Source organism: Meleagris gallopavo, chromosome 8, assembly GCF_905368555.1.
Source record: "Meleagris gallopavo chromosome 8, MGAL_WU_HG_1.1, whole genome shotgun sequence".
NCBI lineage: Eukaryota > Metazoa > Chordata > Aves > Galliformes > Phasianidae > Meleagris > Meleagris gallopavo.
The window spans coordinates 19,619,481-19,646,261 of record NC_139411.1 but is presented as its reverse complement, the minus strand read 5'-3'; the positions used below and the strand labels follow the sequence as shown (position 1 = coordinate 19,646,261).

Genomic DNA, 26,781 nt, shown 5'->3' with positions numbered 1-26,781 from the left:
TTATACACACACAAGATAAACTGGAGAAGGTGTATTGCCCAATTCTGAGTTGTACTGCATGGAGGATGCACAGAATATCAGGTGAGTTTTGTGTATAATTGTGTGTAAGGTTTTGATGCAAATGCAGCATAGAACTTCAATCCTACTAACAGTCATCTGGACACATCATTGTATTTATGTGAAGCTTCACTGGTTCAAATTGGCTTCCACCTAGAAAAGTAGGATTCCATTCTATAGATCTGGCTGTAAGATGGGGCTTTGTACTGTTTATAGTTGGAAGTAACAGATTGTTGAAAAAAAATTACAGAGAAATCAACAGAATAAATCTGATGTAAAGGTCTTTCTTTCTCCACCTTACACTGAAGCAGCGCAGAATGAATCTCAGGAATGACTTGGGTTATCACTGTGCTGAAAGCTAAAAGCACAGCTTATTTTGCAGCTAGCATCATTTCTGTATCTGACCTGTGACACATCGCTTGCACGAATTCTGTGTATCCTTGTCAAGTCTTTCAGTTGTAATCACAATTATTTAGTCTTCACTGAATTTCTTTTTATTGTGAAGGAGGGGAGGGAAAATGAGGTCATTTGGTAAGAGGTATGCCTGGAGTTTCAGGAATTTTGAATGTGGCACAACAAACTCCATTAGTGTAACATCTGAATCTCCAGGAAATCTGCCTATGTGTGTTAAGTTACGCAGAGTCTAAGTTGGGCATAAAAACCCATCACACTCAAAGTTTAAATAGTCTTTTGTTTACATACACCCAGCGCATCACCTGTGAGAAATCAGCACTTGCTGCTGAAGATCATTTGGTGCAGCTCAGGAAGAGAACACAAATTCATTTTAGCTACTTTTGCACTTCACTTGAAGTTATTCAGCCTTATGCTTCAGTGCCATCTTTAAAATATACATTAAAATACCGTGTATATTTGTTTGTAACATTTCTAGCACGCACAGACATTGATTGGCAAATCAGATTTTTACTATGCTTGTCAGCTGGTGACATAAGTGATCTGGTGAGCTGGCAGGCTCCCCGTAATTACAAAGACTCTAAAAGACTATTTCAGCCTCAGTAGCTTTTCCTTTGCTGATGGTGCTGCTATGAGCAGTTGCCAGTGCCGCAGGCAAAAAGGACACATAATATGTAAGAAGCCAGTTCTAAACAGCGGGCTTCTATGACAAAGAATAGCTTTTACATTCAATGTTATTAGAAAAGAAAAAATCATATGTGAACAATGCTACTCTAATAAGCTAATTTTTTGTGCCTTTTTATCCATAGCTGCTTATGCTCTGGTCAGTATTTCACTTAAAACCACTCACTGTATATAATCTGTGACTAGAAAGATTTAATGTTGCACAGTCATAAGCACCAGCAAGTTTTTTATTAGCACATAACATTTCCAAACTCCATCCTGATAATGCATCACTGGACAGTTTTCAAGTTCTTAGCTTTCATATGAGTGTGATTTCCAGCCCCAGATCAATCTTGATAATCTCTTATTACTTGTGAATGTTAGCTGCACAATGGTGACTGCCAACTCAGCTTGTCTGTTTCTTCTTCAATCTACCTTGCATGGCAGAAGGATGACCTACAATATACCAGAAAGCCATGAAGTGTTCATTTTGTCTTTTGTTTTGGTCTTTTCCTCAATAACCTATTGAACTATGTGCACTGACTTTGTTCTGATTTCTCCCATTATACTTGCCTACATGCATTCTCTATCCTCTCTATATTCTCTTATCAGTTGTATAAATAATGGCGATATGTATCTTTCACATTATGGACATATTGTGGAGTTTTAGTGGATTCAGATAGCCCTGCTAATCTGCTACTAACATTCACTTACAAACATCGTTTGAAATCTATGCCCTATATGTTGCCTCACAGTCCTGCTTGAGAAGGTTGGTTCCTGGAGTTTATTTCAGAGACAACCAAATATAAGCCCTATGCGATAGTATTGCTGTAGTTGTTTTCCCAAATTAACCTTTTCTGAAACTCTATTATGGATTTATGGGAATTCACTGTTATTCCTGGGCTTAAAGGAAGAGCTGAAAATCTCGTTGGAGTATGAGCCCCTAGAATTTTACATTCAAGATACAAGGGAAACCAGCCATGGAGTTGTACAGGATGATATGGGATTTATTTGAAGTATGCAACTAAGTTATCAGTTTGGATGTTACTTCACAAAATTTTACATGTGGTCAAGTGCCAATAATTCAGGAAGTCCTTAATGTCGATGTCATTTTTGGAAGGTCAAATTAATCACTGTAAAACGCTGAATCTAAATCTATTCTCTTCTGAAAATCACTCTCTACAGGCTGTTTATATCGGTCAGAGTCTCACAGGGACTACAGATGGTTTGGTATTGTGCAAGTATTGCATTTCATTGCACCACAAAAGGAATTGGGGTATTTTTAGAACACGGCTCATGGTAGTTAAGCCTTAATGTGTAAAGAGTGTAAAGGCTCATTAGGTGGTTCCCTATGCTGTCTCTTCCCAGATTCAGAGCTTGGACAGTTTAACATCTCTGAGCATAGGGCCCATATCCCACCCTGGCTTTGTGCTCAGAATTCCTTCTGATATCAGTGGGAGTCCCAAGCAAAAAACTTAAATAGGACTTTTTATCATATGCTTATAGTTTTTTAAAACTCTGTTTTAAAACAAATCCCTTCCTTAGAGCACAGGGTGTTATCTGCAGCTGCCTGATTTTCTTCTGTAGTTGTAATGGATTTTCTAACATTCCTCATTGTTCTGTTTATGACTAAGAGTATGTCAAGTACTAAAAGTACTACAGAAGACAGTATTGAAGGTTGTTAATGGATGCTGCTGATCCTCAATACTGCTAAGTTATGTTCATATCCAAGGGGCAATTGTTAATGAAATTGTATTGTATTCCTACAACCACCTGACTATAACTTTAAAGGAGCACAAGTATAAAAGAATGTACGCTCCTCTGCTCTGAGAGTGATGTTAAAATACATTCAGAATATCTGATACTCCACTGTGCATAGCTTTTTTTGTCTGTTGTAATGTCTAGGACTTGCAGGTCTCCATTTCTACTTATTTCCCATTAAAAAGCACATTATAACATGCACTCTCCTCCCCTACATTCACTAATGTGAACAGGGAGAAGTAGTGACAAACTGTAGTATTTGGTAATCTCTGCAGCAGCATTTTAGTTATAACTGCTCCTAGTTCTTCCATTTCAAGGGAATATTTTCCTTACCATTGAAGACACAATGCATTTCTTTTCGGTGGGGAGGGAACCCCCCTGAGGCAATCACCCCATTCTTGTGACATGCAGTAAAAGACTTACTGCCCCACATTCATGACCTTTGCTTGGGAAACAGCCTTTTGCTTTTGGCACCTCTCTGTTGCACGCAGTGAATCCCAGCCGTGGAGACACGACTGGGGAACATGCTACCACCCACCAAAATGCCAGGGTAGTAATTAATCCAGGTTCAGCAGAAGGAAAAACCCAAACCCTCCCCTGTGGCACAGCATGCTTTCTCTGTGGTTTGTTAATACACACTTCAAACATGTGCAGCTACCTTTCACATGGCCGCAAGCCCTCTCCTCCCACACTTGCTCTGCAGAGTTGAGCATGGCTGTGCAGCTGTGATTCAGACTCCTGATCAAGGTGGACAAAAGGGCTGTTGTAGTCAGGAACTGACCTATAAAAGTGTAGATCTTGGGGAGTTCCATTTCTGAAGACTGAGCTGCAGTGCCAGACCTGCTGCTAATGGGCAGGTTTTCTCCATTAGGTTTTGCTCTGAATTCTAACAGTGGGTGTTGGAGGCATGGGCTGTTTATTGTTCGCTTAAACAAAGTGCTCAGAGACCAACCTATGCCACAGGAATTTGCCCAATACAAAGACCACCAGTGTGCCATACAGAAGCAGCGTTGTATTTGTGCTCTGAGACTCTGAATTTCTCCAATTAGTCACGCTGGTGTAATACTTCTGTCTTCAAATTTGTTACAGCAGGGAGTAATTTGCCCAAATATGCATATTCCTATTAACATAATAGTTTATTTATTCTCCAAATAAATGGAAGTAGATAATGGTTATCAGTATGTTACTGCCCCAGTCTCCCATTCAAGAAATCAAGTTCTGGATTCTCCAAAGTTGCTTTTAACTCAGCCTTGTTTTATGTCTCCTACCAAATTATTTCAATTGGAAGAGGACTTTCTGACCTATTCACACTTCCTGCATGAAGGCCTGGATAGCGACAGCAGTCTGTTAGCAAGTTGTCAACCTGCCCAGATGGTGAGCATCCAAGAATGCTGAAAGAGCTGAAGAATAAACAGGCCAGCCTGCTAAGAATACAGTCTCTCATTAAAAGCCATTTATGTGCAAAAGAACTGGAAGTAACAAATATCGTGTCTATTTTTATTAAAAGTTCATGGGATGATCAGTGGGGTTTCAGACCAGAAAGATCCATGTTTGTAACTGGTCAAATATCAGGAATGATAATTGGAAAATTGACATGTAAAATGTCAGGAGAAAGTAGATAACACGTGGGACAGGCTGGCTAGTGAAGTTTGGGGTCCATAAAAGCAAAATGCTTTTCATAGGAAGGAAAGGTTCACAAGCTCTAAAATAGCAGTTAGGAAAAACAACTTGACATCATTGTGAATTACTCAGCAAGAAACTGATCCCACCGTACAGCTACAGGAAAAAGCAAATCACATTACATGTACAGAACAGTAAGGAGAATGCAACATTGCATGCTGTGGCAAATCAGTGCTGTTGCCTTATCTGAGATACTGCATGCAGTACTAATTCGCTCCTCTCAGAAATGCACTGCAGAGCTGCCAGGGACTCGGAGATGTGTGGTGGGACTCACTGAAGCTATGGAACAAGATGACATCTGATTCGGCAAACCCCAAGCCACAAAAGGAAACAATTTCCCTCAAAAAATAAAAATGTGACATTCATTGCAGTAGGCGGCTGTTGAGAACAAAAGCATGAAATTTAGAAAACAAAGTCCATCGGCTACACAGACCAATTGTAACTCTCTTTTTTTTAGTAGTTAAAATAATTTCTAATTACGAGGGAAAAGGAGGTCCCTTGCACTCTGCCAGAAGCATCTGGCTGTAGCCGTTTTAGACAACAGCATAGCCAAGCAGCTGGATTATGAGTCTGCTTCAGTGTGGCATTTCCTATTTTCAGTCCTTGAGGCACATGTTGCTCAGAAATTGGCTCAACTTTGCTGAGATTTGCAAAATAAAATACGTAAAATGTACATATGCCTGCCAGCAACATTTACAATACGGAGATCAGGAACACTGGGAAAATCTGGGAGATACCAGAAAGGTATGTTTGGAGGATGGCAACAATGAGAACATTTTGGCAAACTATTTGCAAGTGCTTAAAAATGTAATTGCACAACTTTGGCTGGCTTCAGCCGTGCAAGTCCTGACAGACAAAGGCTCCCTTGGGAAAAACAGAACTCAGTCTGCTTATAAGCTTATAGGAGCGGAAAATAGAACTGCAGAAAAGTATATTTTGGAAGAGCAGGTAACGGCATTGTTCTGTAAGGGAGCAATTTGTGGAATACAAGAACAGACCAACCATTATAGAAAACAAACAAACTAAAAAAAAAACAAGCAAAACAACAAGGAAATAAACAACACCAGGAACATTTCAAACAACTGTGACATTTGAAAATCCCATCCTGCTCCCTTTTCTCCTTCATATACAGTAATACAGTGATTCCTCAATTCCAGACACATCGTAAATGTGTTGCTTGGGAGAAAGAAAGGAATAAAATGGACTAAGTTGGAACAGAATCAACAGTTTGTGGTCAGGAAATCTGCTTGTTTTTGGAAACCTTAATTGCACCTGTGAGTGTCTAAATTTTCTGGTGTGTAGAACTCTACTGAACAAAGAACATCTTTTCAATGTTTATACATCTGAAGGCTTCCTGGATTACAAACTGCAAACACACTGAAAAATTCACTGCTTTTAAATGATCCATATGCACTGGCATTGGCCCAATCTTGAACCCTACCTTCAATTTGTCCTTCCCATTATTTAAGATAACAGGAACTCCTTCAAATGAAGCTCCTTCGAGGCTGGAACTAAGACAAAGATCTGGCACTGCAGCAGCTAGGGGAGCTCTGCCTTTCTTTGTAGGGATCTGGAATACATCAAACCATAGCAGTAGTATGATAATCATGTTGTGTTAGCTCAAAACCGAATAGGAAATGAATGTTTGTACCAGGATTACAACTTATTTGAGAATTTCAGTAAAGTTATTTTGAGAGCAGTGACATTATCAAAGGATCGTGGAATAAGAAAAAAGGAAGCTGATTTCAATTACTTCTCAGAAAATCCTACTTTTGGGGGGTTGTGGCTGTTGTCCAAAAGTATGCATAAATGCAACTAAGTAAAACTGAAAAATAATCAGTGACTAGAACTGCAGTTTAGCAAGACTGTTACTGTGCTACACTGGTATCAATGCAAACAACCAGAGCTCTCCTGAGCCAGTGAGCTCACAAGTTTTATTGCTCTGGAACACCTCTGTATCCTTCCTGTGCAAGCAGCATGCAGCCTGCAGGCTGCCCTCGAAGAAGGGTGCAAGCTGTGTGTGTGCTCTGTAGCAGTGGTTTCCTTGCAATGCAGTCACACATCAGAGGCACTGCTGCCAATGGAAGGACAACTCAGCAGGATCTGAGGTCATGGCTCTTTTATTTCAAAGCATTCACAGTTTCACTGAGTTTTTAGAGGCAGTAATCGGCTTGTATGCATCATCAAAACCAAGTCTGCATTGTGTCCACTTGCTGGGCAGCCAAGGACAGCTTGCAGAGTTCATCAGACTGCAAAAGCTTGCTCAGCTCATTCCTGAGGGGCTGCCACACTGGCACTGTTAGTAGGATCTGGGCTAGCTGAGGTTACAAGGACATAAAAATAGCCATTCTGAGATAGAGCAGGGTTCAGTGCCCTGCCCACTTGGCCAGAGGAGATGCTCACAACAGAGCATAGGAAACCCGGCACAGAGATATCCCCAGATACCCTCTCAGCCTCCAGCAGGGAAGGGAAAGAAACCAGGCTGCTTGCCTTGCTGAAGCAAGTGTTCTTGTGGACAGCAAAACCCCTCCAACTGGGTACATTCCATGTGCATGGGAATGGGAATGACGGGTTATTTTTCAGTAATGGGGAATGCTGTTATGCACTGCAGCTCCTGGAGGTAATGAAGGAGCACTGGTTTTACTTTTCAAAAACAGAAAGAAAACAAAAAAGATCCATCTGACTTTGATGAATGGAAAGGGTTTTAAAACCCTTCGGTGTTGCCAGGCTTTCTGTCTATAACAGTATTTGATGGAGTTGCATTTCAGATAGTTTCCCTTCGAACATGCTGGTACAAGCAAATGGAAAGGAGCAGGCATTGTTCCACCACATTACAACAAGAGGTGAACAGGCTGAATCATATTAGTATTTTATATGTAAAATATAAATATGTTTTATATGTGCAACATACATTATCCATATACATATATACACATGCTAGAGCCCCAACGCAGCAATATTGATCCATCACCTGTGACAACAGTATGTGCAATGTGTATAATTTTATTCCAGGGGAAAGCAGAATCCAAGGAAGAATAATCTCCTTCCAGTAAGGAATATAAGCAAATGCTCAGTAATTCATAAGAGATGGAAGTGAAGAAGTTTCCCCCTTCCTGCCCTGCAGAGCAGCCCCAGGCAAATAGCTTACATAATAGGAAATGTACAATGTGTAAGTGACAAGAAATGCGACTGATTAAATAGTTCTCTGCCTTGCTACAAAGATAAACTGCACATTCAGTCATTCTTAGTGGAAAAAATCAGTTCAGGTGACAATGAAAAAATATAATTGAACTAATTATCTTCTCCTAACAGCCACAAATGCCATTATAGAATAAAACAGTGGCAATTTTAAGCAACTTCCATTTTCCTCCACTGCTCTTTGTGAGCTCCCAACACCCAATGGCTCAGATCAGCTTCTGCTGTTTAATTTCTGCACTGCACTGCACTGCTTGCCAGAAAGGAATTCTCTGGAAAATCACCACGAATTTCAAGTTACATAATCCAGTTCTGGGTACCCTTTCTTTTCTCTCCATGAAGAAGGAAGAAAACATTTCATTTTTTTTTTCTCCTAGAAATTCTCTATCTCAGTAATTTAGGAAGATCATGTATTTAATGATTACACTTCTATTCAAGCATGTTGCAGAACGATAACCGATATCTGCTGCCTACTTCTGCTTTCTCTATCTATAGTTCAAAGAATATCTGCCCTTCCCTCTTTCAAGACCTTTGGCTTTGATAGCTTATATAATAATTCTGCTGCATGTGAGTGGCAATGTGCACTAAACAATGGAACAAATTCCGGGGCAATTCCCAATAAACTCCTGCAAGAGAGATGGGAAAAAAACAAGTCATCAAAATTGCCAAACATGATTTTTTTCAAAAGATCCAAAAATTGGGATGGAGTTGGGAAATAATTTTAAATGAGAGAGATGTTGGGCGCTGACAGTCAGCATGTTAAATTTAGTTATTTCCAAACTAAAGCATTCATCTCAGAAATGTCAAACTGTCTGTTGGTGCTGTTTTCTGTAGAAAAGCTTTTAATTCTCAACCCAGAACAAAAAATATGAAATAAAAAATAAACAAAGGAGAAAAGAAAAACTGTGCGTAGAAACATTTTAGTAGTTCCTAAATTAAAGGAAGCATTTGATGTTGGGCCTAGCAAAAAGTTTTAAATTGATCACAAAGAAGCTGCTTGTTTCTCTCCATTAGATTTATGATTTTTGAAGTGAAAGTTTAAGTAGCCTCCAGACCATTTCTTTGAAACTAAAAGCTTCATTGTTTACCCAGCACTAACTTTAAATACCATGTTTTGTCTACAGTTAGTTCTATCAAAAACTCTGCTCCTGCTGTACTAAACACAGTGGTGCACCTACTCCTCTCTCCCCATAATCACTCACTATTTTTAGACTACTTTCTCAGTTCAGACACAGTCCTTTTCAAACACTGGAGAAGCACCTACCCAGGGGAATGTACACACAAACACTTGCACAGTCTCTTGTTCTCTTTCATACATCAAATGCCATCATTATCTTTTTTTCAGGATTCCTCATTTTTTTTGCTTATTTTCTTTTAGTTCTCCGGGCATTTCTGTCTGAACTCAATGATTTCACTCTGTGAGTAAAGAGACATCTGAAGAGAATAAAGCTTTATAGCTCATCTCATAGCATTTTGCATTCCTAGCAGTATCACTTCACATCCAAAAGTCCAGGGAGGGAAAGAGAAAGTGCCAAGGTTGCAAGATCTTTACTGTTGAAATGGCCCCAGTAAACAACTGAAAAATGAATGAGAGTTACTGTGTTACACTGAATCTACCTTCTAGTACAAAAAAAGCCATATACGCTTTCCTGGAAATTTTTTACTATATAGGGTGGATTAGATATCTTCAACCAAGCAAATTAAGCAGCATGCCAGAATAACACCACACACATTTCTTTTGCCAAAAAGGAGATTTTTTTAAATTCAGACTTTCACATTGTTGCTTTGACAAATTTAGATTCAAAATATACAGACTTTAACAAAGAAGTAGAACTGATAGCCTTGACAGTGTATGTTGCAACAAACACTGCTAGTTCTGAACAAACAGAAATTGTGTCCAGTACCTTCCCTGTATCACAGTATAATCTAAGTATGATTTGGTTTTTACTTTCTTCTAGCATGCTGATTAAATCCCTGACAAATTGAATTTCAACCGCATCGATCTGTCAGTGGATAGTATAGTGTGTCTATCACAGTAACATTATTTTTGCTTTAAAGAGGGATTATCAAGACTCCAGAGGCCACACATAACCCTGGAGAAAGTGGATTCTCTCTCTCTGAAATATTATAAACAAAGTTTATTAACAAAAACCACATACACATTGCCAGAGTCCTGCAAAGTCAGGCAAGACCAAATCCAACTTCCTGATGGTTTTGCTTTGAAAGGATTTGGGGGAATATATTTAACCTCCTCTATACAGAATCAGAGAATGATTGAGGTTGGAAGGGAACTCTGGAGGTCATCCGGTCCGACCCTATGTAGGGCCCTTCAGAGTCAATGGCCCAGGACTTTGTCCAGACAGCTTTTAAACAGCTCCAAGGGTGGAGACTCCACCACTTCCCCAAGCAATCTATACTGGCATTCCACCACCCTCATTGTAAAAAGTGTTTTCTGATGTAAAGACAAACTCTCCTAAGTTTCAGTTTGTGTCCAATTGCTCCCCAGGCTGCTGTTCAGACCCAGATTCTCCCAAGGATTTTGTATAATTCATAAATCAATCTGAGGTCAATTTTAGCTTTTCTCTCTCTGTACAAGTCTTGGCCTCCACTAAGGTCTCTTAGGTTTGGTGAGGCAGAGCCATTTTCTGTCCAACAGTAAATAGAGTTTATTAATGATCATCCTAGTACTTAGCTATTAGCAAATACTTAGCTATAAGCATTCATGTTGTTAATCCAACGTGAATAAAATCATTTATTTGTCCTGACAATTTCCAGTCCAGCTTTTCTTGAATAAATTATCTATAATGAGGTATTATAGGTTTATGTACACGTATACATCAACAATGTTTTACATAAACATATAAACAATAGTAATATGTACTGTTGATTAATAGCACTTGCTCAAGATGAGCCTAAAGAATCATCCAGTGAGGTGGATTGAAAATGATCAGATCTGCTGTGCTCAGGGGTGATGGAGCAGAGGCCAGTAGCTCTATTGTGTGTACCCCAGGGACTGATACTGGGACTGGAACTGTGTTGCATCTTCATTGACAATCTCAATGATGGGACAGAGTGCAACATCAGCAAGTTTGAAGATAATAAAAAAATTGGATGAATGGTTGATACAGCAAATGATTTTGCTACCTTGGTACCTTGACAGGCTGGACAAATGTCTGACCAACTGGAAAGCAGAGGACCTGCTTATCCTGGTGGCCAAATTGGACATGAATCAGCAATGCACCCTTGATGCATTAGGAAGAGTATTAACTCTTTACTCGGCACTAATGATACACATCTGGAGTCCTGTGTCCAGTTCTTGGCTCCCCAGTGAGGAAAGTCATAGACTTACTGGTACAAGGCTAGCAAATGGCCATGAAGATGATTGACTGAAGTACTTGTCAGACAAAAAGAGGCTAGGAGAGCTAAGTCTGCTCAGCTTGAAGAACAATGAGTTTTGGGAGGATCTTATCAATATGTGCAAATATCTGATGGTGGGGGGAGGCATTAAAAATATGAAGTCAGGCTCTTCTCAGTGGTGTCCAGTGACAGGACAACAGGCCGTGGGCAAAAATTAAAATTTAAAAAAAAAAAAAAAAAAAAAGATCAATTTAAACATAGATTTATTTATTTATTTATTTTTATTTTAATGTGAGAACAATTGAACACTGGAGCATGTTGCTGATAGAAGGGATGCAGTCTCTGTACTTGAAGATACTCAAAGTCCCAAGGGACACAGTTTTGAACAACCCACTCTAGCTGCCCTGCTTTGAGCAGGGTATTCAACTAGATGACCTTTCAAGGCACCAGATATGCCTACCAACCTCAGCCATTCTATGATTTCCAAACAACTCTGGGTTGACCATGAATTTGAATGACTGACCTGAACAATGAACCTCTTTGGTGCTGCAATCATTTTTTGTTTTATGGTATTCATGTGCAGAGGTAAACTGCTATTACAATGCACTTAAGAGTTGGACGCATTTCAGGAGCTGATAAAGTAATTCTTATCTACTTTCTTGCTAAACATTTTCAGAAGGAAAGGAGCAAATGCAAGTTTTATTTACCGTGTTACTTTTGCATTAGCCTGTATTGGTTTCAATGAATTTATTGCTAGACAATTTAAATATCAAATTAAGGTCTTAAAATTGGTTTTAAAGAAGTAGGATTTTTATAGAATAAAAGACAACAGCACAATTTGCTGTTTTAAATCTTATACTATTTTTACAGTTTATATAGTATATAATGGTGCTGACACAGCTGTGTTAAGATCACACTGGGCTAACCATCACTAGGGATGTTCCATATGCAGTACCCAGAAAGCCAGTCTGCTGTATTCTCCACCTGTGCTATGTGGAGCCAGTGCCGTGTGATGAGGAAGGGCTCACATTAGATGAGGAAGGGCTAGTTTGGCTCCAAGACCAATTATGTTCATAATTTTTAGTTTCCACTAAACCTCTAGGATGCAACAGTGCTTCAAAAGGGCATCTCAGTATAAGATAAAATAAATGATGTGGATAAAGTTCTTATAGTCTCATAGATAACTCCCACGGTTCTCCACAAAACTCACATAATTGCTTTATCATTTGTGCCTGCTCTGTTAGAATTTCTGAAAAGCCACTCTGAGGAGTCGGAGACAGAGCTCACAGGCAGGGCGATGGAGGCCAAACACCAAAAGATTGCTCATCAGGCACAGACCAAGACCAGATGATTCATTACAGCACTTTACCTGTCAGGTCTATATCTCAATCTGTAATGTAGCACTGACTTATTTCTAAGATTTATAATGACAAGAAGTGTCTGCACAAATTCTGGGTAAGAACTGACAAAGAGTACTCCTTCGAAAAAGTAGCTCTTGAAAACTCTGCGTGGAAAGTGGTGACTATAGGGAAGGTGGTCACTTCTCTGTGCTTAGAATAGCATGAAAGGTGACTTACAGAAATACCATTCTAGCTGGTACTGCAGTTGAATATTAAATGTATGTAATGTATGTATGTATGTATGTATCAATATACTTGCTACACGTGAATCAACACAGACAAATTGCCGAAGCTCTTTACAGATTTTTCTTATAGACTTTGTGCTCAGGAAAGGTACTATAGGAGGTGCTTGCTGCTCGACTGTTAGTTGTAAGCTGGCAAAGCACTGGGGAAAGGAACAGCTAGTTCTCAGAACAGTATTACACAGATGAGGCTTAATCTATACTTGAAAGAGCTGCATAAAACATTGACTTGTCACATTTATGCAGCTACTTAATTTTCCAATCTAGGGCAGCCTGACTGCAAATTACATTTGTCTACTGGTTAGTTTGGGCAGCTGCAACCACTCTGTCATTTTGGAAGCGCTCTTCTTATTCAGAAAAGAGGGCTGTACTTTACAAACAGAACTTGGAAGCTTTCAAGCTGAGACAAGCCTGGCAGTTTTATTGGCAGTTTGACCAGGAGCAAACAGAATACTTTATGTATCTTGGCATAAACAAGCATTGCCCTTAGATGTTCTGTTCAAAGCCAGACACACAGGGGAGGAAAATGGGGAGGACAGAAGGGGGTGTTGCAGTCTCCTTGAAACTGTCTATGTTGCGGTATTAATTTGTGTTTAGAAGTGGCAAATTTGTAAAATATATACATAATCTGCATATTTTTAACAAAGTATTAGGCTGCAACAAATAGCCCCAATTCATAAGAACTCATTAAATTTTTGCTCTATGCCTGTAGTATGTTTTGGCTTTGCTTTTCCTTACTTAAAAGTCAAGTAAACCAGCTGTTTCTGATGTTGCTGGCTCCAGACCTAGTTTATTCAATTCCTCATTAGGTAAAAAGCTCTTTTGTGGCTGACAGTGCCTGGACAGGGGAGTGCCAGGTCTTCCCTCTGGAGGCCTGCAGGATTGCCACCATAAGGATGCCTGAAGAGAAGCACTGTTTCCACTGCTGCCCTCCAGCGACACCTCTCTGGGGAAGGACCGGTGACCTGTGAATACTGCCCCAGGGTACAGCAAAGTGTAAGTCTGTGGGGGAAGTGTGGGTTTCCATGTGCATTTGCACCTCCCTCTGAATTAAACTGGGCTGGCTGATCGATGGATACCTTAGACAAAAACAATTTTATAATTAAGGATGTTTGCTTGAGAAATTTTGCTGGCCTGAGTCTCCCCTTTGTGTGATCACCTCTTCAGTGGAAAGATTCAGCATAGCTTTCAGTGTGGTAGTGGGCCATACCGATGAGCCTTAATAACAGCAGGTTCTATCTAATGCAGCAGGTATTTACTTATTTTCTTCACTTAAAGAAAGAGGAAGTCATATAATGTAAATCTTTAAAAACAGTTAATCTTGATTTTAGCATAGGCTTATTAATTGACTTATTTTCTCTTTTTAATAATTCATATAACAATGCATGTAACATTTAGTTAAGAACAATTTGAAATAATTCTGGTCATATTAATCAAATGCTTGCTCCTAGATAATGAACTACTACTTACAGCCTCGGGTGGATTAGCACAGGCTATAAAAAGTGCTAAATCAGAGAAGGAAAGCTGGAAATAATTTTAATGATGAAGCTTGAGGGAAAGCTTGAAATACTCCATGTGAAATAGCCTATATTTACCATGTAGTACTCACTTTGCTAAAACTATACATTTCATTTCCCCTTGTTAACAATAAATAAACACCAATTAATTTATGCAGCTAAAAGATTAGTGGGAGCATAAATCTTTTATTAGAGATTCCAAAATAGAAATTCCTCCCCATTTTCATTACTGACAACAGCTGCACTTGCTCAAAAGGGAAGAATCAGCATTCAAAGCATATCTTTGTTTTTCTCTGTATCCTTCAATGAGTAATAAAAGGGAGCAGATCCACTTCCTACACCTTCCCACATGCACAGAGTCCCATCTCCGTTTTGACCTCTGTGGACACAGCTGGCAGCAGCTCCCATTGAGGTGACACTGCAGCTGCTGTGCACTGACACGACTGTTAATGAGCCCACGGAAAGAAACCGAGCTGTTCTCATCGGGCAGAGACTGAACTAGCAGGGTTTCAAACTGCAACATACAGAATACAGAGCCGCTATCATAAATAGCTTAATTATATATCTTAAACTGCGGTGCAACTCCTGCCTGTTGACGGAGCAGTCAACATCGTGAGGCAGCAGCCTTATGTGAACACGGTATACATTCACGTTGGGCACCCAGGTGACTCAATACCGCCATGCCACAACTCCGCGTCGTCGTGTGCAGTTCCATCTCTCCTCGGCATCCCTCACGAACTCAGCGGCCCGCCCCGCGCAGGCCCCACCAGCGGCGGCATCGCCCGCGCCGCGCGGTCCCCGCGGGAGCCAGGAGGGCTCGGCCCAACGTTCTCCGACGAGATTAGAGCTCCCTCTCCTGAGGGGCCGCAGCCTCGCTCCGCCTCGCCGGGTGAGGCTCTCGGCCGCCCGGGAACGGTCCCTCATGCGGGACTGCTGCAGCCAGCGCAGACGTCGCCAAGGACAGGCAGCACCGGAGCCTGTCCCGACGAGGGGTGACGACTCCCGGCTGCGGCCAGGTGTCCGCTTCCCAGTGGGACGCGGAGCGTCACCGTAATCCGCGCTCCTCGGGCGCTCGGCACCGGGGGACGGAGCGGAGGGGGGCTGGGCGGGGCGGTGGCACCGCATGCGCAGGAAGCCAGGTGCCTGCCGGCTTTGCGAAGAGCCGGCAGCATCGCACGCGGCCCGGCGTCCTCATGGTGCTGTGTCAGAGCGCCGAGGCTTCGGCTGTTGCCGTTGCCCCCGGGGCGGGGAAGGAGCCGGAGGGACCGCGGGGCCGGGAGGATGGTGCGGACACGGGGCGGCCCTGCCTGCAGCCGGCGCCCGGCGTGGAGGCGGCGGCGGGCGCTGAAGAGCGCCGCGTTTGCGGCTGCTGCCCCGGTTCGCCCTGGCCGCGCTCCTGCAAAGCACCCGGTGAGGAGGGTGAGGCTGGCTGGCGGCAGACGGAGCAGGGGGGCAGCGCCCTGACGGCGGGGTGACATTACCGGCGGGGCGGAAGAAGAGAAAGCGGCCCCGAGGGCGCCGGGGCTGAGTGGCGCGCGGTGGCGGGGCGCGGGGTGAGCCGGGCGGCCGCCACACACCTGCACCTGGGGGCGCCGCTCCGCGAGAGCGGGTCCGGCCCCGGCCTGCTCCTCCTCTGTACCCTCACCCCCCGCTTCTCTCCTCGAGGAGAGGTCTGGAGCTGCCGAAGGCTGGCCCGTGAGAAAGGGTCGCTGTCTCTTCCTGGTGCCGGTGTTTGTTTTTTAAGCTTGGGCTGCGCAGCGCTGGCTAGCAGGCTAAATGGCACTGCTCCTGTATTGAGAAGGGACGTCGCTGCCCTTCGAAAAGTAAGGGGGAGGAATTCCGTGCTTGTAACCGTGGCTTCCTTAGCAATTCTTATCTTTCTTCCGTGGGAGTCTATTCTTTATTTTGTCTTTCGCTTTACTCAGTTACTTTGAATCACTGAAGCCATCAACTCACTGTAAAATTTGCAACAAAGAGTTTTTGTAAGCTTAATTTGGCTTCCTTTTAAGATATCGGTGCTTTCTTAAAATGATTTCTAATTCATCTGAATTCTTAAGTGACTGCATTGAGACCTGTTTCATATTAAATATGAATTATAATTGACTTTCCAGTAGAAAATGGATAGAATGTCTTTGTTAAACAGGGAACTGTGGAGAGGCCAGAAGAGATAACGGTCTAGTGAAATTTACATTAGTGTCACTTCTAAGGCAAAGCTTGGAAAAAACAGCATTCAAAGTCCTGAGGAACTTGTGCTGACTTGCCAAGGACGACTCTTTTTGTAGTCTCTGGCAGAAAGTTGAGTCAATAGCTGAGCTTTATGACTCATGCCTGGATCTTGTCTACATGGCCATGGTTAGTTCATAAGCAGGCCCTTGTGCTCTTGTTGCCTTTCTGTGGTCTGAGGGAACTATTCTGGTGCTGTCTGTGTGCAGAACGGATTGCCCGCTCCCAAAGTTCTGTGAGAATGGTTTTCTCACTGACTTTCTTCCCCTTAGTCAGCACTTTTCTACCTCTGCTCTTAAGATATGTAAGAACTGTTATTTTCTTTATCCTATGCATCTTTCAAGTACAAAAGCTGGTTGTTAGAAAGCCTGGAATTAAAATGCAAACAAAGAAAATGGTGTGCAGTGGGAGGCGTTTGGGGTTTGAAACAAGAGTGGAAAGATCATGTGGAAACCCCACATATGGAGATGGCCAGGGAGTGAAACTGGAAAGCCAGATCTGTCATCGCTCAGAAGAGAGTACTTGGGTACTTGCTGAAACTTTTTTTTTTTTTCCCAGACTTAAGCACTTTTAACCAAAAGCATTTTGATGGCATTGGGTTAGCGTTGGGAGGCCCAGTGTTCCATGGGCTGGGAATGTTATCTTAACCAAACTTCTCTTCAGAACATATTTTGAAATAAATATTCTTCTTCAGAAGAAGAAGTTCTTGTTTTTGGTAGAAGAACTCACACCGTATTATTTTTAAAAGGAAGTAAGACACCTTCTTATTGCATTAAGCACATGCTTTGGCAATGTGAAACAACAGTTTAAATTCTAGTATTACCAGATACCATTTCTGATAGGTTAGATTTATTGGGCAGCTTACAAAAATGAATTCCTTTTAGTTTTCCTTTTAATCCATAGCTTAATTCTGGATATAAGATCCTTATAGCTTACTTTGCTGTAATTTCACATCCATTATTTTGATTGGCTTCATTCTGTGGTAGTCAGGCAAGCTATCATGCCTGAAGTCAGTCAGTGCCCTTGTGCTGTATTCTCCCATAAGCCAACCTGCCTTTGGATTTCCCATTTCAGTTGTTGGCCAGTCTGATTCTGCTTGTTTTTATACCAGGGATGGTGTTGATTTTGTATTTCTGCTGCATGACAGTGTGGATTAGGGTGTTATGTAATTCACAGACATTTTAAAAAATCTGTTCTTTTAGATACTCAGTGGATGTCCTGGGCCTGTGCTGGTTAGTGGTATTGTAATAGTTGCTTTTATGAAAATGGCTATTGCTAAATAGAAGTATTTCGGCAGTAGTGTGGCGTATTTTTTGGAATGTAGGCCTTTTGCCTTTTCTAAATCCCAGTTGAGGTAGTAAAGCCTGGGGCTTCAGGATGGTTAAAGTGGGAACTGATGCTGTACCGAATGTGTCAGCCTGCAGTCCCCACTCTCTAGTAGAAAGAACATTCTCTTGGCCTTGAGTGCTGATCTCAAGGAGGATCAAAATGGTTTGTGACAAGTTTTGTTAATTTAAAAACAAACCCAACCCCTCAAAACCATATGTAGTTGCTTAGCAACTCACAGCAGTGCCCGCTGCTGATGCTGCAAAGGATCCCTGGGGTTCAGTGGGTGGGGTGAGGCATCCTTTTATCAAAGCACCACGTTGTGGATGGGGAGTTCTCACTGTTATCTTTAGAGGGTGGTTTAGAAGAAAAGGCAACCCTAAGTATTTTGTGTAGATGCAAAGACAAGTGGTAGTGAGGTAACTTCTTGTTCTAACTCACCTCTAGGTTCAGTGGCAAGGCTGTTCCTCCTCCGCAACCAGTTAGTATTTATCATTTTAAATATTTGAATAATATTAATTTATTAATATTTGTTAATTATTAATATGAAAAGGGCTGGTTTCTTGGGAAACAGCATTGAGGTCAGCAGTAGTTCACTCTCCTTGTTTGCTTTCCTTTTTAATTTTTATTTTATTTATAGCAAAGGGTGGAGAAAGTGGGTGGAATGAGGAAGAGTGTGTAATTGAAGTGGGCTTACGGCAATATAGAAGCCTGAATAGGATCCATTAGGCCCAGGAGACTTCTTCAGGAGAAGAAAGTCCGATAGATAAGAGTAAACAATGGTGAAATTAAGTTCATGGAACTTTTGTAATTATCAGTAGCTTACAGCAGGCCCATGATGTTTTAAAGTTAAGGACTTAAATTTCTCTGGTTAAGATCTATTTGAAGAGAATACGTTATTTCAACAAGATAACACAAAACTTCTGTAGTTCTAGGTCAAACTTAGGCTGATTCAACCGTGAAATGAATATGGGATATAACAGAAGTGAGGATCATTATACAATTTCTGCATATACGTGCTTGTGAGAGAGGGAACTATGTTGTTGCTTAGGAACCTTAATGAACTTACTTGATAATCCAATAACTCCCTAGTAATAAGTTTCAGTGTTTCACGATCTGACTGTGGACCATTTGCAGTCAGTTTTATTTACTGATTCGAAGGCAGTTGTCAGAAACAGCTCAGAATCTCCTGAAGTGTAGTCACGTACCTCCAACTACATAGGACTGGGAGAATTCTGGGAATGGTTTGAGTCCAGAATTTGAGAGTTCATCTTCTATTGCCTGTTTTAAGAAAAAAAAGAGGGCTGTGGTGGCTAGTGAAACATGTTTTCAAGGTAGATCTGATAAATCAATGTAGTATTTGCATTTGTTTCTTTTGCTTACCCTCTTGTCTGCCACAAGGATGGCTACAAATGTACACAGTAGTACGTAGAGCCGCCTGTGGAATCTGATGATGGAGAGCTAGATCATTATTAACTAAGTTTATCTGTTGCAGGAACGAAGAAAACTGCCTGTCCAGGACTTGGTCTCTTTTACACCTTACTGTCTGCCTTCCTTTTCTCAGTGGCCTCTTTATTTCTTAAAAAAATAGAAGATGTACACTCAGTGGAAGTGAGTGCATTTCGATGCATTTTCCAGATGGCATTTGTTCTACCTGGTTTAATATACTACAAGTAAGTGTAACAAAAGTTTCAATTTAAAGTTATTTCTTAAAAGTATATATTGGAAACTTCATCACTCATTAATTTGAATCTTAAATATGCTTATATGTGTGTGTATATATATATATATATGCTTATATATGCTTGAGCTTCATGTGCTTATCTGCATTGTTTTGAATCAGTTGATAGTTTATTAATTCAGTTGATTTTTCAAGTGAAAATTTGACTTCCTGAATTATAGAAATTTTTACAGGGTTTATATCGGTTGTATTGGCCTCCCATGGAAGTAGTGTCCTTGAAAATAGGAGATAATTTGTAGAATCTTTTTGATTATTTTGCAAGCAGCAATTTAATACTAAAGGAGTACATTCTTGACTGAATGTGATTGGCAAGTGGTGAAGGGAATAAATTGCTCTGGGATCAATCAGTTAAAAATATTTTGATGTTTGAGATAAGTCTGTCACTTGGAAGGGTTTGTACATTTAACTGTCATTGGATGTTGGTCATGAAATTAGCAAGCCAGTAACATTAATGTGACATTTCTGTTTTTCTTATTTTTCAGAACAGGGTTTTTGGGACCAAAAGGTAAAAGAATTTTTCTTTTCTTCCGAGGACTCCTTGGTTCTAGTGCAATGATTCTTCTCTACTATGCTTTCCAAGTAATGCCTCTAGCTGATGCCACTGTTATAACTTTCAGCAGTCCTGTTTTTACATCATTACTGGCATGGATCTTTCTCAAAGAAAAATACAGCGTTTGGGATCTTCTCTTTACCCTCTTCACAATCACTGGAGTGATTCTAATTGCCAGACCACCGTTTCTGTTTGGGTCAAATGTTTCAGGGATTGAAGGAAGTTACTCAGATCACCTTAAAGGAACTATTGCAGCAATTGCAAGCACGGTATCTGCAGCATCAACTATTGTTATACTTAGAAAGGTGGGAAAATCTGTGCATTATTTTCTGTCAATTTGGTATTATGCAGTCATCGGTTTAATTGGATGTGTTATAGCATTGTTTGTTATGAATGAATGGCGTTTACCGTACTGTGGTAAAGACAGAGTTTTTCTCATATTAATAGGCATATTAGGGCTAGGGGGTCAGATATTTCTCACAAAAGCACTACAGATAGAGAAAGCTGGGCCTGTAGCCATAATGAGGACGATGGATGTGGTGTTTGCTTTCATTTTACAGATTCTTTTTCTCAATCATCTACCAACTTGGTGGACTGTGGGTGGTGCCCTTTGTGTAGTAGCTAGTAGTTCTGGGACTGCCATTCGTAAGTGGAGACAAAGCTCAAAGAAAGCTGAACAAAATGAAATCTAACAGCATAGACACTACTTCATTACAGAAATTAACAATCTTGAAATATATATTAAAAATATTTATTTTTATTTATTTAAAGTATCTCATTTATGAAATTATAGTACCGAACAGTAGCCAATAAAAGAAATTGGTTTTAATAAAAACAAAACAAGATCAACAACAAATTGAAGATGTTTTAACAACTAATTAAATATATATGCTTTTTTTCCTCATGTTTGGGCATGCAAATATGAGAAGTAGGAAGATTCTTAAAAGTTGCTTGCTTTACATCTGAAATGGATGGTTGTTGGCTGGGATTTTGTTTTCCTAAAATACCTGTACCAGATTCTCCACTTTTTGGACCCTTTCTCTATTCTTCTGAGCAGTGGAATTTTCCCAGGCTTATTTGTACTAATCTGTGATTGATTATGAGAGGGTTTTCAGTTCAAATAATTACAAGGGAATAAAGAATTACAATCTTACAAACATCTAACTTCTGTGGAACAGGTAAAACTTGCACATCTACCGACTTTCTGCTTTTTTTTTCTCCTTACTTCCCCTCCTCAAACAAACAAACAAAAAAAAAACCAAAAACCAAAGGCATTGGGATGTTCCTTTTGGAATTCTGAAATAACAAAGGATATTCTATCTTTTCAGGTCATGTAAAGACAAAATTAACTTTTGGAAATTCTTTCATCTTTGCTTTCTTTAAAACAAAAAAAATTGTTCCTGCTTTACAGGCATAATGAAACAATCCCTATTTTAATATGTTCTCAATAATACATCTTTAATTAGTCAGTCTCGGTAAGGAGAGATAATAGGTAACTATGTACCACTTGTAAGCTCTTTCCTGTGGTATAGAATGTTATGCTGTAGCTGCACTTTTCTTTACTCTATGCAAAAGATTGTATTTTTTAGATACTTAATATAAGTTATTTTAAATGCTACTTAGGAGTGATTTCTTTATATTCTCTATGAAAGTTCTTTATGAGATCGTTTAAGTTCTCTTGGCCTTCATAAGCTTAGGCAAATGCCTTAATGTAAATCCTTTTTCCTAAGACTTTACAAGAGAGTGCACACTACTTGTGGTTCACAGAAAATACACATTTGCCAACCTCATAGCACAGATTCTATAGAACAGGTTTGTGCAGCACTTGGTGGGAGGGTGGAGCTCACAGTGCATCAGGCAGTGCTAGTGGGCAGCTTCACCCCTATTTCTACGCACGTTTTTAAATCTGCACTTAGTCACTTCTCTTAGACAGCTTCTCATGTTATTATGCTTCATCTTTAGATGATGATGAATACTGAGGAAAAAGGCTTATGTTACTGATCTCGGCCTCCTTCAAGTTTGAAGGAAGAATGTATATTAAATGTGAGGTAGGGGGGATTTTCTTTAATGAATTGTTGTGTGCTTTTGGGTCTTGTCTTGGTAGTCCTTTAAGAAAAACTTCACTTGAGTCTTTGCCCGGTCCTTTGTATCACAAGATGTTTCTCAGTTATTTACACACCCCCATGTCTTTCTAAAGGAGTGTGTTGTAGCCAATAGCCATTGCACTCTGGGAGAGCAGCCCTTGGAGAGTTGAGCCCTGAAGAAGTGGAATCTGTATTATATTTCAGAGTGTATCTAGATGAGAGGAGCTATCTTTGTGCAAGATTTCATACTTTAATATTATGGACATGAGCAGATTCCATCCTGGTGGTAAAATCACTTTCTGCGTATAGCTGTTTGTTCACTGCTTTTCCTGAAGGCTGAAGTTAGCCACTCCTGACATGGTCAGCAATAGCATGAAACTGGTTTCACATCTCTTAAAAAAAAAAAATAAAATGGCCTAATAATAGAATTCCAGTTTTATTTTGCTTAGTACTTGAAATTGTAAACTGGGATTTCTTCTGCTGCTTGGCCATCATCACCATTAACACATTTCAAGGAAGGGATGGAAAATTGACTGCATTTCTTAATGCTTCATTTCATGTTTAGTGTGCACGTGTTTAGTATGCACGAGGTACAGTTCCAAAGCAGTTCAGATCGATGTGGGTTGTCAGCTAGTCCTGGTTCCTTCCATTGGCTCAGTGTGACTGCTTATGGGGTTATGTGGTGAGCTGCCCCTGGAGCTGGTCCAGCTGAGTAACTTGGTTTGTAGGGTTGGAGAGGGCCAAACTGCAGTGATCTGAACTTAATCACTAAGTCAAAAAATGTCGAATGAAGGGGAGTTGGACAGTTGTTTAAATTGCAGTATGCCAACACTACCTTGTCAGTACACAGTTTCAAAAAAAAAAAAAAAAAAGTGGGAGGTTATGTAAAAAATATCTTTAGCTGATATGATTTCAGTGGTTTACTATTTGTTTACAAATAGTAAAGCAGTACACACCACTGAAGAAAGGTCTTTTTTTCTTGCACTAAACATGTATGAATTGACGTGAAATCAGCAACTTGGTATAGTGCCTTTTTTTTTTTTTTAACTTTGAGTTGGAAGCCCTAATCGAGAGTATTTCTTTACAAAGCCTGGTAACATGGTCAAATTTCTCTCTTCTCCCCAGCTTACTGTTTGAGATTATGAAATAAAACTGGCTGAACCTCGATTCTTTCTGATCAGTTTTCTTTTGTAGTGTTAATACAGCAAATTCCTCAGGGTCAAATGTTATTTTCTTTCTAATCTTTATGTCAAATGTATTGCAAATGTTCATCACCTTTAATGTCATCTTACGATCTTTACAGTAATTAAGTTCAACACATGTATTTACAACAGGAAGCCTTTCCTTTGTGATATGATGGAGTATTGTTGCATTATAACTGCTGTTCTATAAAGTTATTGTTGAATTCCAGCATATTAATTCAATGTTCAGATTTCAGTGGATCCTGAATAGAGAAAGTAATAGGTAATTATTGGTTGTTTTGCACATAAACATAGGGTGAAAAAGTTTTGTTGTTACAGATTCATCACAAGCATGTTTCTTATGTTCTTTGCTATGCAATTCACTGTAATCATCTGCTGTCTTCACTGGGAATTTGTAGCCTTCAAGCCTTACCTACATGACTCTTACACAGAGCTAGGAGCTGAAAAAAGCTGTGTATTGTCACTGTGCAGCAGCCAGTTACTTTCAGGATATACTGGTTGTCAAAATATGCTCTAAAAGCCCTCTTGGTATGCCCAAACAATGAACTTGTCATATTCTTAGCGTGGGAAAGTGAGGTCTATATAATTAAAATGAATTTCCTGCATTTGTCTAACACCAAACATACAAGTAATCTCAGCTTATGAGCGCTGGTGTAGTAACTAGTTTGTTGTGTCATTATTTCTTCTTCTGAAACAAGGCTCTTTCCCAAATTCAAATGCTGTTCTGAGGTGGATCTTTCCATAATTGATGATGGCAAGAAAGATATAATACCCTTAATTATAATATAGTATAATGACCCCTGCCCTCTATTTTCTTTTCCTTGATGAGCTTTATTCAGGGTATGTCTCTTGGGGGAAAGCTTATTTCTAAAGGGGCAGCCTCTTCAATAGTCACTTAGTTGCTAACTGGCAGTGGATAGCCAGGAATAATCGGTTCTCCACTGACCATTCAAACAAGAGTTCACAGCGCTGACAGCAGATGCACAACACTGACTTCAGCAGGGCTTTGTAGTTAACAACAGAATGTTTTTGTGGTTGTAACTGCCTGTCCATCCAAAGAAAAGTTGTGGCTTTATGTCCTGCAGATGCAGGTAACCTCGGTGCAAAACTTATGCACTTCCATAAATTGTTGGTGATCTCACTTCTGTATATGAGAATGAGTAATTTCATATTTTATGGGAACTGTTGTTTGACAAGAATGGGGTAAAAATGCCCTCTGTGTTAAGATTTTTACTATGTCCTATATATTGTTAAATGATATGTTTTGTAGAAGTTACTGGCTTTGTTATGTAGTAGTATATTTTTATAGACACCTCTTATATATTGAAATGTGAAGAATATTTTCGTAAGAGATTTATATTCATCATTGCTAATAAAATGAACGTGAAGGATTAATCTCTGGCTTTGTATTGATTAGTAGAATGTACTTGGATGTAGTCATATTGGAAGCTTTATGAAAGAGCTATTAATGAAGGAGCCCCTGTTAAGTATGAATATGTTTCCAGCTGTACTGCTTATGAACATGCCATGTCACTGTTTATGCCTTTCAGTGAGCTTGAGACAAACAGAAGCTCTATGAACTTTCTCAGTACGGGAGTATCTTAACTGGAAAAACTGGCACAGGTAGGTCAGTAAAGTTGCATTTTCCTGTGCTCAGGTGGCAATTTGTCTTTTTCTTCCTCCACTTTTTATACATCAAGATTTGAATTCCAGTCTTGTTTCTTCTGTTACTTGTTAATATTCATCCCTGTACATCTCATTATCTAGTGCTTCAGTAATTACTTTTTCACTAAAGAGCAAAGAGCAGGGGAAAAAAAAAGTTATCTTGTTAGCAAAATTGCCATCATTGTTAAATACTACAAAAACTTTGTAGTAAATTTATTATATTTGCATTATAAGGGAGGTTCCTCCTACAGTAGTGTCTGGTTTCATAAGAGCAGAAGATAAGAGAACTGTTCAAGGTTATTAGCCTGCTTGAGATATGTGCACATTCCTGGGTGTGTGGCTTGGCGCTGTAGAGGGGGAAATAGAGGAGGGCAGCTGCGTCTCAGTGGGGGATTTCTAGCAGTGTTAACCTGTTTGCCCAGCACACTGCTTCACTTTGTATGAACAAAATTAACTCGCTGCATTATGACTTGACACCACTAGTTTCTCAGGCAGTGAATGAAAAGCAATGGGGCTTCCATGAGAGCACACTGTAACAGACTGATCGTGAAAGAATTTTGTAGAGATGCACTGCAAATTATTCTTGAAAGTTCTTTTTTTGGATCAGTTATGTGTATTATGTAGAAACTTAAGTTTTGAGGGAAAAGAGAAATGAGTTTTTGAAAGACAGCACTGAAATCCTCCTTATTTGTACCATAATAGTGATTTACTGAGGTAAGTGAATTAGTACTGAGACTCAAAACGTAATTCTAGAATTGTCTACCCACTGCAAAATATAAAGTGAGGGGAAAAGGAATTAAATGATTCTGAAGGAAGATGTTTCCATAGTGCTTGAAAAACAAACCACATTTATAAAATATTTAGAGGATAACTCACACTGCTCTTTGTTGACTAAATAAAATGTTCTTAGAGGGTTGCATGTGGGAAGTGATACTTGAGATGCGATATGCAGATGAACCATTGAAATAGGTTTCAGTTGGTTCTTTTGAGTCCAAGTAACTTTAGATTCAGTTTTATTTTCTGACACTATGAAGTTATGTTGTTCTGTCAAGTAGTAAACTGCGAAGGGTGAGAAAGCGCTTTGTCATTTGAGCTTAAATACTAAGCAAAGAGAAAAACAAGAAACGTCAATAGCTGCTCAGCTGGCATAAAGTGCTTCTGCACTCTGCATAAAAGGCGGGTGGAAAGAAAACGCGTTTTGTGGTCAGCGAGCATGAAGTCAGTCTGTACTTTGCGCTGTGGCCGTTCTGTCGGTAGGTGGCGCTCTGTTCCTAAATTTATTTCTCAACGTGCGCGTTTAAACCGTGTTAAAAATCCAACCCCCACAATTTTAGATGATAAAAGTTTCTATGCAGTGTGAAGTACACAGTGATAGGTAGACCTCACTACCATCCTGCATTTTGCAGGTAACTGTAGGTTGTATATCTGATGTATGTCCTAAACGTTCTTGAAAACAACCAACCACAATACGAGGGGAGTGTGCAAATACGTTTCTTGCATTAAAATTCTTTGGGAGCCACGTTTGTTGGATTAGGCTGAATTTAGAGTAATAGTCACTTTTAATTCTGCCGAGAAACAGAGCATGTATGCTGTCTGAGCAGTTGATAAGCATATTGTAATTATTTCTGTGTTTACTTCCTCTTGGGGAGACTCAGAAATCTTGCATTTTGTCTGTGATTGTTGCTGGAGGGTGGGGAGTGACACCAG

General features: G+C 40.1%; 1 protein-coding gene across 1 annotated transcript; it reads left to right on the top strand.

Moving 5' to 3' along the window:
• Positions 1–15,346: 15,346 nt before the first annotated feature.
• On the top strand, positions 15,347–24,804 carry SLC35G1 (solute carrier family 35 member G1). Its single transcript, XM_085229423.1, has 3 exons — positions 15,347–15,693; positions 19,328–19,505; positions 20,056–24,804. The coding sequence occupies exons 1-3, from the start codon at positions 15,477–15,479 to the stop codon at positions 20,813–20,815; spliced, it is 1,155 nt and encodes a 384-aa protein (XP_085085549.1). The 5' UTR covers positions 15,347–15,476; the 3' UTR covers positions 20,816–24,804.
• Positions 24,805–26,781: the final 1,977 nt, after the last annotated feature.

Coding starts and splice junctions, on each gene's coding strand:
- SLC35G1 (XM_085229423.1), top strand. CDS start 15,477: ATGGTGCTGTGTCAGAGCGCCGAGGCTTCGGCTGTTGCCGTTGCCCCC. Junction 15,694..19,327: donor GCGCTCCTGCAAAGCACCCG/GTGAGGAGGGTG, acceptor TATCTGTTGCAG/GAACGAAGAAAACTGCCTGT. Junction 19,506..20,055: donor CCTGGTTTAATATACTACAA/GTAAGTGTAACA, acceptor CTTATTTTTCAG/AACAGGGTTTTTGGGACCAA.